Genomic DNA, 12584 nt, shown 5'->3' with positions numbered 1-12584 from the left:
AAAGGGCCGGGTCCCGGCGCTTTCTAGCAGCCAGTCTGGGGTTTGGGCGAGAGCTCCCCAGTCCAATCGGGCAAGTGTTCGCGCAGGTTTGCTTTCTGCCCCAACGCCTTGTCCCTTAACTTGCATTGGACCAGCTCACTAAGCCCCGCCTCGTTCTATCTGTAATTGGCCGGAAGGTGAGTACCTCACCTGGAGAGACGTCCCGGCGCCAAGCAAACGCTCTCCTTCGCGTTTAGTCGAAGAGAACTGGTGGAGTGTTTGAACTTCGCACCCGCTTTAACGCGTATCAATCATTCGAGTCAACTGCCTCAGGAGACGAAACCACCCTTCGCCTAGGTTTCCTCTGGAGAAGGCCCGCCCCTCCGTGGGCTCCCTGCGAGCTGTCTAGTAGCCCGCTACTTTACCGCCTCGGCGTTCTCGGCTACGCGCTACCTTGTGACGTCACCGAGGGAAGAGGCGGGTTCGCTCCTACTACCGGAAGGCGTCCTCCTTTTTGATTGGCTACTCGAGACGCCCGTTAGTACGTGTGGCCCTTTCTGCGTGCGCTCTGAACGTGGGCGTCCCTGTAGGGGTGTGCGGTAGGGGTTTCTAGACCCGACGCCAGCACCCTAGCCCCTTCCATCTGGGGCTCGGCTTTGGGTCGCCCCTGGTGGGCGGCTCTCGAATCTGGAAGAAGAGCACGAGAACCGGACCGCTTGGGGGCTGCGGAGGTCCGCTGGGCAGGCAGGAAGATGGCGGCAGCGTCGGTGTCTGAGGCTTCTGGTTCTCAGTTCTTGGTAAGAATTGGTTGACATCCGAATAGGCCCCAGGTCGGTCCTGGCGCCTCTTTGCTTTGCCGCAGCCTTCAGAGCGCTCTCCGCCCGGCGCCTCACCCCATCCTGGGGAACGGCGGAGGGCGCCTGGAGCGCCCCGTGTTACCGCTTCGTCCGCTGCCGCTCCTCCCCATTGAAACAGGCCTTGCCTTCTCGGTCCCCCACGCCCCCCCTTATCTTTAGCCTAGAAGCCCAGGTTACGGAACCTTGCCAACACCCGCTGGGACTACTGTACCCACACCCTGGCTGGCGAAAACAGTGCTCTTTTGGTCACGTGGGTGTAACGGCCTCTGGGGATCTTGCGCAATCCAGGTAGGCGCCCTGGTCGGCTTCTTTGGCAGCTGCTGGGCAGTCGGCGTCTGGAGAGCACACGGGCCCGTGCTTGAGCCGGTTCCGCTGGCTGCTGTGCCTCCCCCGGCCGCCCGCCCAGCCGGTGATTTTTGCTCGGTGCCTGCCCTCCTCGGAGCTCGCGCTTCCCGCCTCCCCCCTGACGGCAACGTGTGAACGCCGCTTTACGGAGGCGGCGCGGGGCGCTGGTCTTAGTTGCTGTTTCTGCTCCCCCAGGGGCCACCAGCCCTGATGCTTGTCGAGTTGGACCGTCGAACACTCAGCATCTTGGAAACCGCCGCTTTGGGAATACTGTGGGTGAGCAGTCAGTGTGAGGAGGCCCAAGTCAGAGTCATTAGCTCTCAATTAGCAAATGCTGAGCGCCTCCCAAGCTTTTAGGCACTAAGAGTACGCGGATAAACAGGAGAGAGTCCCTGCTCCGAAGGAGCAAGACGCTGAAGGGACGCTGCACGTGATGAGACCCCCACACTGTGGCAGCCTAGGGGAGAGACTGGCAGTGCTTAGGTAGGCTGAGGGCAGGCCTGGCAGGGAAGGTGGAGCCAGCTGCACGGTGAGGGAAGTCTCAGTGCTTGTCCCGAGAACGGGAAAGGAAACAGAAAAAGGCACCACAGGCATTTGGGGTATGTGCCAGGACGGTAGGTGCTTTCAATAAACTTTAATTAGGGATGAGCAGAGGTAGTGTGGGGGGAGAGTTGTATTTAGATGAATTATAAAAGTAGTTTAAAAACCTGAAAAGAAAGGGGGGTAGTGAAGGAAGGAAGGAGAATATCAGGGTAAAGTTATATCATAGAAGCTCAGTCACCTTGATGAAGACACAGTTTTCCTTAGTTTCAGTTTTTGGTGACTATTATTAGGATCTTTGTTAATGAGGTCAGAAATAACCTTCAGGGTTTCAGCAGAATGGGGGTAACAAGTTGGCAGAGTGGTCAGGGAAAATTAAGGGGAAAGACGGACTGAAGCAAGCCCCGCTGGTATGTTTCAGTGGTTGAGCCTGGACCATTGAACCAAGAGGTCACTGGTCAATTGTAAAAAATACGCATCTGTGAAGTGCAATGATAAAGCACAGTAATGAGGTATGCCAGCAAATGTTGAACAACTGCACACAGGTGCCAATGCCATCCAAAAAAGTGGTACTGGGATATGGTCAACTGGTCTTGAAGGTAGCCTGGTCAGGAATCTCATAGAGTGTTTCATAGGAAAGCATATATATTTTATATGCTAAACTCAGCTTTAAGTGGATTCTAAATGTCAAGAATACATTAAGAATATCTAGGACCCTTTACAAATCAAAGCATAACCAATCTTCTTAATTACCTTGACCTGCTACATCAAAATGTCTAATTTGGAAGTCACTATTTCTGAAAACAAAAATGACTAAACTTAGTTTATCAGAAGAAATGGCCCTGCTTAGACACTTTAACTGTCATGTCAGAAATAAGGCTGTCATTTCCAACAGAATTTAAAAAGCATTTTAGCTTAACAGATGACCGTAAAACATGACAACACAAAAAGACCTTTGAAAACTACCACATGAACTCAGAAGGCTACTTATACTCAGATTTCAGAGTTGTGAGCATTAACAATTCATACTTACTCCACATTGATAAACCCAGCGTTTAGCTGGGTAAATAGAGGTGCTTTTAACAGGCAGATACACAAATTGCAGTCTTTAGGAAGCAGCTAGCATGTAAATCTCCAAGGTGAGCAGCATGGAAGTACGGGATACATTTGAATTGTTTCTTTAAGTAGCCTATCACTGTAAGAGTAACAAGAGCAGGTAACAGTAACATTTATTGAATGATTGCTGTGTTTCAGCTCACTTCAACTCACTTGTGGAGAGCAGCAGGAAAACAACGATTGGGCAATTGGGTGTAATATTAAGTAGTACAGGCAGCATAGTTTTGTCCCTTTTTTATTTTCCTAGTATCCATGGTCAACACTTAGGACTTAATTTATAAGCTAATCTAATTGGTCTCCCTGACTTTTTAGCCAGGCCCTTTAACCAATCTGCTCCATGTTTATTTTTCTTTAAAATGTTTTGTGAATATATCAGAGATTTTATAACATTAAATTTATAAAAAATTTATTTTTGAGAATAAAATCAGTACTTTTATGCCCCTTTTTGCATCTTCCTGCTTCTTTCACACACCACCATACGTTTTGAGATTATAAGAATACATAATAGTTATATATTTTCCATAACACAATTAATCCTCAATAATCTTATAAGGTTGGTGTTAATATTTCCATTTTGAAATAAGCAATGAGACACAGGAAGGTTAAGGTTACTTTTATATTTCTGTTGTCGATGACAGAGTGTCTATCCTATAGAAAAGTTGTTTATAGGAGTTTGAGACAAAATTTTGAGGACATGCCTGGAAGCAAAATCTCAATGGATTGAGAAAATGCTCTGAAGAATGGCAGCTTTGCGGCCTATCCCATACATCAGAATTAAAGGAGAAGACGTAAACAGGATTACACGAAACCCATTAGTGGTAGATCAAGAAGGCAGGAGAAAGCAAAGTGGGGAAATCTCTAGGATTGGGTAAAAAGCAAAATGGAGAAACATGTTTACATTGGTGGGTACAGGATAGTTAATAATTAACATAGCACATAGAGATGGTATGAGGGAAACAAGAGCAGTAAGGAGTTCTGTGGTCTTGTGCTCTGGTGTCTGCTGTTGTGCCTTCAAGGGGTCTAGAAAAGAATTACTCCAACATTTCAAAGGTATGTTATCCTAGATGCATAAGTACAACGGACAGAGCTCACTTAAGGTAATGATATTTGCTAAGGAAGCTATAAGCTTGGACGGAACTACCCACCATGGCCTGCACAGTTAGGAATTTATGATCAGATCATTCTTTGGTTTCTCTTAGTCACTGAGCTTGTCAGACTCGCCATGTGGCCCCTGGTAGCTTGCCAGGTCTTAACATCTGTTATTTCTTTCCAGTATCTTACTCTGCAGGCTAGGAAATGCAGCACATCATTGACTGGAAGTTGTCTTGTAAATATCTTCGTCTTGTTCCTGTATTTAAAAGGAATGCTTAAAATTTTGCACCATTAAATATATTGTCATGGTTGTTAGTTTTTTGGTAATTTTCCTTGTAAGAAAATATTTCTTTAATAATGGCTAGGTACTGGATTTTATTGAATGCTTTTTTGCATTTGTTGATGATAGCATGGATTTTCACTTTAATGGGAAAGTATTGTATTAAAAGATATTCTCATTTTCACCTGGAATAACCCCACCTTGATCATACTGTTTTATCTTTTCTACAGTTGGGTATGGTTTACAATTTAAATTGTATTTAAACTTTTATGTATCTGGTTCTTTCCAGCCATGTTGCGCATTCTATTTGAAAAGAAGGCAAATAATAGACATTCTTAATCATACTTTACACTTAACACAGTGTTAGAGATGTTAAGTAAATGTTTGAATCATAAGTGTTCCTAAGTACAATATTTGCCCTAACAACTAAAGCTACTGGGAAAGAAAGTGGTCAGGTTAAGCATTTTGCCTTCAATTTTGGAAGTTCTTCCTAGAATTACAGTATATCAGTTTAGTTGGAAAAACGTTTATTGAATGCTTAGGGTCATGGAAGTAGTACTGGATTAGGAGTTGGCCTTGGGCTTCTTAGTAGCTGTGAGACCTTAAGAAATGGCTTAAGTTTTCTTAGCCTCTACTTTTTCACCTGCAAAATGGGGATGGTAATATTTGCTATGCTTGCTTCACAAGGTTCTTGTGATAATTAAAGGAGAATATGGATGTGCTTAAAAAAATTACAGTGTGCTAGCAAATGTTCAGTGTTCTGAGAATAAACCCAGGTGTGTCTTTCTGAACTGTAAAGTGGAGATGCATTCTTGCCTGTCAGGATTGTTGTGAGGATGAACCCAGATACAAGAAGTGTAAATTGTTAACTGCAATGGGAATTTGTGGTTTGTGGGTGGTTATTTTTAGTATGTATGTGGGGGAATGAGCATAAACATTCTGCTTGAAGCTTCTTTTACCCTCCGGTAGTTTTCAGGTGCCCATGATGGATGGCACATGGCATTGAAGGAACAGAATAATTCACTTGAAATCTCTCCTGATGACTGCTACCTTTAGGAAGGCCTGTTTACCTATGAACTTAATAGTAAACAAATTCCTACACTGATGTAAAACTTCAGCCTAAGTGATGAGTGGCTCACTGTGCCTGAACTGTTTGTACAAACAGTTTGGCTTATGCTGAACACCTGCTTTCTTTTTGGAAGTCAGGATGTGGCCAGCCCCAATGAGAACCTGGGCCATTAAGTCTAATGAGCTTTCTTGGTAGACAACACTTCACATAAGTTGTCGTTATGCTGGAGGAATTACACACCCTATAGAGGAACTTTGAAAGGTTGCACCTAATTTTCTACAGACTTTTTTCCCTTTGCTGATTTTGCTGTGTAGCCTTTTGCTATAATAAATTACTATAATAATAATAAATAGTTATGAGTATAACTATCTGCTGAATCCTGTCAGTCCTTCCAGCAAGTTATCGGACCTGGGGCTGGTCTTGGGGACCCGTAACACTCATAAAGGTTCCAATAATTGGAACCTTTCGAAATACTAGCTAAGAACCAACCTTGTAAGCAGACATTTCCAAGGATAGCAGTTTCAAGTCTACTGTTAACTCTACTTCTTATGACGTTTGTGCTATTTGTTTATGATATAAAGGAAACCAAAAGATTTTATTGTCTTTCAGTGGTTATAGTAACTTTATTGAATAGGATAATTCAGTTTTATAAGCTGTGGGATTTCTTTTTGTTTTGCAGGGGAATTGTATAACAATTCAACAGCTTTATAAAACATTTGAGTGTCTTCATTAGAACTTAAACTTCATTGGGGATGACTTGTGTTTTTCGTACATCAGCTCTATGCCAACTGGGTGCCCTACAATTCAATTCACTTCTGACACTAACTTCCTGGAAATAGTACAGACCCTACAGGTGAAAGGATTAAGTGTCACAAAACTGCTCCCACTTCAGTTGTCAGCTCTAAGTCCCAGATGTCCCCAGGTACTTACACTCCTGCCCAGCCAACTGCAACTTTAGGAGTTACATGACTCCCCCCTTCACATTTAATATTTGCCAGAATGGCTCTCAGAACTCAGGAAATCACTATACTTATGATTACAACTTTTTAATAAAAGGTACAACTCAGAAACAAGTAAATGGCAGAGGCACCTAGGGCGAGATGTAAAGAGGCTTTCATGACCAATTTGGAGGCTCCTTGAACCTGCTAGAGTTTTTGTGGAGGTTTCATTATGTGGGCATGATTGGTTACATCATTCACCATTGGTGACTGAACTCAGTCTCCAGCTCCTCTCCCTTCTTCTGAGGTCTGGGTGTGGGGCTGAAATTTCTAACTCTTTAATCACCTGGTTGGTTTTTCTAGCTACCAGTCCTCATCCTAACGGGATCTAGGAGGCCCTGCTATTGGCATAATGAAGACACTGTATCACTTAGGAAATGTCAAGATATTTTGAATCTATTTGTCAGGAACCAGGGACAGACACCAAATATGTTTTTTATTCCACAGGACACACAGATAATAAATATACCAGGTATGGATAAGTTGGTTTTTTAAAAAGAGTAAGGCATTTGAGTGACAGAAGGGCACTTAACTTTAGATAGGGCAGTCAGGGAAAGCCTCACTGACTTCTGCACAGATCACTCAAAGCTTGAGGAAAGGAGCTTTCCAGGCAGAGTAAACTTAGCAAATGAAAATGGAGTGTACTGTGCTTTCTAGAAATCCAAAAGCTAGTATGGCTGGGAAATGGTGCTGGTGGTGTGGAGAGAGTGGTAGGGGATAAATGAGGTCAGGGTTAGCCTGGGTCAGATTACGTGGGGCCTTATAAGCCATGATAAGAATTTTGGATTTTTTTTAATTAATTTACTTTTTAAAAAGAATCATAAGGACTACTATTCGGAGAGCAAGCTAAGGGGATGTGGACAAGAGTGTCTGGGAAGCTATTCTGTTAGTCCAGACAAAAGACCACACTGGGGTCAACCAGAGTATTAGTGAAGTTGGTGAGAAGTTGGGGAGTTTCTTGATATACTCTGACAGAGGCCCAGTGAAATTTACTGAAAGATTGGGTGTGGGATGTATGAGAAATTACCTTATCCAAGGGTTTTGGCCTGAGCAGCTGGGTAAGTGGTGGTGCCAGTCATTGTGGTATGCTGAGGGAGGAGCGGGTTTTGGGAGTAGATTCAAGAATTTGGTTACAGACATGTTAAGTTGGGGAGCCCATATTGACATCCCAGTGGAAGGCTGATTTTGAGTATAGTTTAAGAGGGAGAGCTATTTATACTTGAAAGCTTTTAGCAAATAGAGGCTTTTCAAAACCTGACAGACAGTAGGTGAGATCATCAGAGGAATCCATGTAGGTGAAAATGAGAATACAGAAGTACTAAGCTTTGGGGAGCTCCAGTATTTAGAAAGAGAGAGCTAAGGAGATTCTGAGGGAGAGGCTTGTGTTAGAAGGAAAACCGAGGAGTGTGGTGTTCCATCCAATAAAGAAGTAAAGTGATCTATCACGTGCTTCCAGGAGGTCACGGAATTCAGCACTGTAAAAGGCATTGGTGAGCTTAAGAGCTATTTCTCTGAATTGCTGAAGACTCGGGCCTGATTGGAAGGGGTAAGAGGGAGAGGTGATTAGAGGTGGAAGCAATTAGTTATTTTGAGGGACTTTTTTAGTAAAGCTGAGAAATGAAGCAGGAGCTGGGAGTCCTAAAGTTCAGAAAAGTCTTATTTTTTCCTTTTTTTTTAAAGTTTTGTCCTTAATAGCAACATGAAAGATCTGGTAGGGAGGGAGAACTAGATGGCATCAGGAGGGAGGGGTTTTATAGTAACCAAGACTTTGAATAGGTAGTAAGGACGGGTCATTACAGGAAGCTCACTCACTCCTTGTTTCAGGGGAGGGAAGGCAGAGTGAGCACAGTGTAGGTAGGTTGGTGAGTTCTCTTTGGAGAACTAGTTAATTGTTCAGTTAATCACATAGAATGTGATTCCCCTGATTCTGCCGGAGATTAGGTTGTGGTGCTGGGGGGTGATAATAGGGAGAGGTAGGCACATCAACTTTTTAGAACCTACTTTTCCTTCTTCGTAAAACAGGGAGAGTATGCTAGATTGTTTCTGTGGAGCTTCCAGCTCAAAAAAATACTACCTTTTTAACCCCTAAAGTTTAAACTTTTTCTCCATTTTTTTTTCACTCGGAAAGACCTGGCTATTAAAAATTATTACTTTTTTTTAAAAATTAATCTTAGGTGTTTATCTAAACTTTACCATCTTAACCATTTTTAAGTGTACAGTTTAGCAGTGTTAAGTATATTCACATTGTTGTGAATCAGATCTCCAGAACTTTGTCACCTTTTAACATTGAAACTATATCCTTTAAACAACTGTTTGTAACCTCCCCCCAGCCCATGGTAACCAAGATTCTACTTTCTGGCCCGGCCCGGCGTGGCTCAGTGGTTAAGTTTCAGCCTAGGATCCAGGCGATCAGGGTTTGATTCCCGGTCAGGGCACATGCCCCGTTGCGGGCTTGATCAGTGACTCTCTCCTCATTGATGTTTCTGTCTCTCTCTCCCTCTCCTTTCCTCTCTCTGAAATCAATAAAGATATATTTAAAAAAAAAAAAAAAAAAAAAGATTCTACTTTCTGTTTCTATGAATTTGACCACCTTAGAGACTTTATATAAGTGGAATCGTAAAATACTTGTCTTCCTGTGACTGACTAATCATAGTGTCCTTAAGTTTCATCCATTCATTATGTAGCATGTGATGGGATTTCCCTCCTTTTAAAGGCTGAATGATATTTATGTATATATCACATTTTGTCCTTCACTATCTTTAATAGACATGTTTGTGTGTACATAATTAAGAGTACATACTTTCGCATCTCTTGGTTTAGTTTTATTTCAATATAGTTATTGTAAATAATTTTTGCAAAGCCATTTTATTTTGTCTTCCTTTTGCTTTCAGTAGATTTACGTTTTCTTCCTGTTCTTTGCTTCAGACTGCAGGCAGCAATGAGGACAATGGCCCAACACATTCATAGTAACAGTGAATTTCATTGATTAAATCTTGACATTCAAAATGAGTTGGCTGACTTAGAAAATGGAGTACATTTAGAATTGCTTTTCCAAAAAGAAAAAAAAAATCCCATCTCATTATAACTTGCATTTTTAGGAAAAAAGACTTTGCATAGTTTGCTGGCCCAACCAACCCAAGCAGTATTTTGATGACCTATATGTGACAAATTTTATTGGACAATCCTTTTTTTTTTTTTTTAAATATATCTTTATTGATTTCAGAGAGAAGAAAGGAGAGGGAGAGAGAGAGCTAGAAATATCAATGATGAGAGAGTCATTGATCAGCTGTCTAGCCCGCAACACGGGCATGTGCCCTGACTGGGAATCGAATCCCGATCGCCCGGATCCTAGGTCAACGCTCAACCACTGAGCCATGCCCAGCCGGGCTGGACAATTCTTGAACTGTTTTATAAGAGCTAGCAGGCAATGATTTTAATGAAGTTGGTTGGTTTTTGTTTTGTTTTTGGTAAATTATTTATGCACAGTCCTTCTTTTAATATTTGTGCAGTGTTCAGTAATTCTAACAAAAATTGTTTTGAAAATCATAAATGAGACCCGACCAGGCGTGGCTCAGCAGTTGAGCATCCACCTAGGATCCAGGAGATTGAGGTTCGATTCCAGGTCAGGGCACATGCCCAAGTTGCAGGCTCAGTCCCCAGTTGTGGGCATGCAGGAGGCAGCTGATCAATGACAACTCTCCCATCATTGATGCTTCTCTCTCTCTCTCTCTCTCTCTCTCTCTCTCTCTCTCTCTCTCTCTCTCTCTCTCGCGCGCGCGCTCTCTACCCCTCTCCTTTCCTCTCTCTGAAATCCATAAAAGACATATAAAAAAATCATAAGTGAATTTGCATAGTTTATGTTCATAAATATATTGATAAAGAATATTTCCTAACCATTGTTACTACATGATAGGATTCTATTAGTTTGTATGAAGACCTAAAGTTTTCTGTGAAGAATCATATTTAAAATTAAGCTGCGTGATAATTCATGGTGCTCTGTAAGAGCTTTGGCAGTATTATATACTATAAGAATTGAAAACTCACCCTGTTTTCCAGCCACCTGTAAAACCTGATGTCAGTTTGCCAAAAAGTTTGAAAAATGTTAATTAACTCTCAGTCCTTGTTGCATGTAAACACACTTTTTACAGTAGACCTAGCATAGATTTATCACTTTTACCCCTTCCAAGTTCTTTGCCCTCTCTAGTTTTCATAGCCATAATATGTCTTGCATTTGCTTTCTTTTTAAAAAATATTTATTTATTTTAAATATGTTTTTATTGATTTCAGAGAGAGGAAGGGAGAGGGAGAGATAGAAACATCAATGATGAGAGAGAATCAGTGATCTGCTGCCTCCTGCATGCTCCCTACTGGGGATTGAGCCCGCAGCCCAGGCCAGGCACCGAATCCTGTCTTCGTGGTTCATGGGTTGACGCTCAACCGCTGAGCCACACTGGCCAGACTGCATTTGCTTTTTTAAATCAATTGAAAAATTATGTGGTTTTTAACACAGAAATGGTCTTCGATTTTTAATAAGATTCAGATACAGTGTGGTTATTTTAATGGCCTTTGTTTATACCAGGAGGCTGTTTACTGTTATTGTAAATATTCATATTCCTTTGTCCTTTCTGGAAACATTCTTCTGGTGCTGTAAGGATAGTCATAGTTCTCCAAAAGTAAGAGTTGAAAACCTAGGTTGCTGTGGCTACTTGAATAAGAAAAATGAATGTCTGAGAATTTTGAGCGGCTAGCAGTCATATCTTCCCCCTTAGGTTTCAGTTTCTCCATTACTACCACTCTAGGTCTCTCTATCAACAGGAGGTCACCTATAACAAACAAAACTCCACAGTTAGCATCCCCTGCACTGAAAATTAACATGTGGAACAGAATCCCAAATTGAACAGACTCCCATTCATGAGAGAAGGTATTTGTGTGGAAATAAACTTTTCTATTTACATGTTTGATAAGCTTTAATGTTTTCTTTGTTTACCTTTTTCCCCCTAACTGAATGTAAAGTTTTTGAGGCAAGGACTGTGCCGTATTTTCTTTATGAGTACCACAGAATTTTGGACATTTGATAAGTACTTTTGAAGTATTTATTTGATTGGACATAGATTAATTCAGTCATTTTGTAGCAGTTTCTAATACTGTAAAAAGATATTTGCTTTCCTGAATGTATATTTTACAGTAAATATTTTTTAAATGAAATATATTAAATTCATTGTGAGCATAATATTTTAAGTATTTCTGTGCAGCATTTGTATTCAAGTTGTGTGAACATTATTTCCCCTTTTTTTCCTGGAGAGGAGAGAGAGAAACATCAATTTATTGTTCCACTCATTTATGCATTTGTTGACTCATTGGTTGATTTTTGTATGCTCCCTGACTGGGGATCAAACCAACAACCTTGGTATATCAGACCCATGCTCTAACCAACTGAACTGCCTGGCCTGGGCCAACATTATACCCTTTTTATAGTGTCTGGCATATGGCTATACTTACACAAATATGAAACCACTTTAAGAGTTTTATTATTTTAAAGTAATGATTGGATTCTGTTGTATATGATTAGTGGACTGTGTTGTTTCTGTTGTCTCTATCAGTAGAACATATGAACAGTCCAGCTCTCAGTTATGAACATTCATTCGTATATATATACACACATATATATGTGTGTATGTATGTATTGTATATACACATGCTGTTTGCTTTTAAAATTTTGAAAGGTAATTTCTGTATTTTTATCTTTCAGAACATCTTAGCTGAACCATCAAGGTCTAATGGAAGTATGCTTCGCCATTCCTCATCTTCATATGTAGTATATCCATCTGATAAGCCTTTCCTTAATAGTGATCTACGGCGTTCCCCAAATAAGCCTACACTTGCCTATCCAGAAAGCAACAGCAGAGGTAATGGAGCCTAACAAAATAGATGTTTTTTGTGTGTTTACTCACTGCTTAAAAACTCTTTAGTTGTGTCTTCCATTTATTTTAAATTTAGAGGAAGAGAGTATATTTCCCCCCTTCCTGTTTTTAATCTTGAAATATAATGCCTGTTTTGTTTCTTGATTGTCAAACATCATCATTCTTATTTTATTCTTTAGTGACTTGCTTTTCTCTGAACTTTTAAAAAGTTCCTTTACATAGATGTGAACATCAGGACTACATGTAATATTGTAACAATAGGATTAATATCTAATTCTTTTAGACTTTGTGTTCCTGCTAGAACTCTGTTGCTTGGTTTTTTATTAGGGGCTTTTTTTTAATAAGAAATTATTACTAAAACTTAACTGTTTTTATTCCACTGTGGAC

General features: G+C 41.1%; 1 protein-coding gene across 1 annotated transcript in view; it reads left to right on the top strand.

The window, feature by feature from the left end:
* The first annotated feature begins 167 nt into the window (after positions 1–167).
* Positions 168–12584, top strand: part of CEP57 (centrosomal protein 57) — a 45256-nt gene continuing 32839 nt past the window's right edge. The window contains exons 1-2 of the mRNA XM_081152645.1: positions 168–776; positions 12026–12182. Of these exons, the coding sequence (XP_081008771.1) occupies positions 732–776; positions 12026–12182 (202 nt within the window). The 5' untranslated portion in view covers positions 168–731. The remainder of the gene's footprint in view (positions 777–12025; positions 12183–12584) is intronic.

The sequence above is a fragment of the Miniopterus schreibersii genome (assembly GCF_964146895.1).
Source record: "Miniopterus schreibersii genome assembly, chromosome: 12".
Classification (NCBI taxonomy): Eukaryota; Metazoa; Chordata; class Mammalia; order Chiroptera; family Miniopteridae; genus Miniopterus; species Miniopterus schreibersii.
This window is presented reverse-complemented; position numbering and strand designations above follow the sequence as displayed.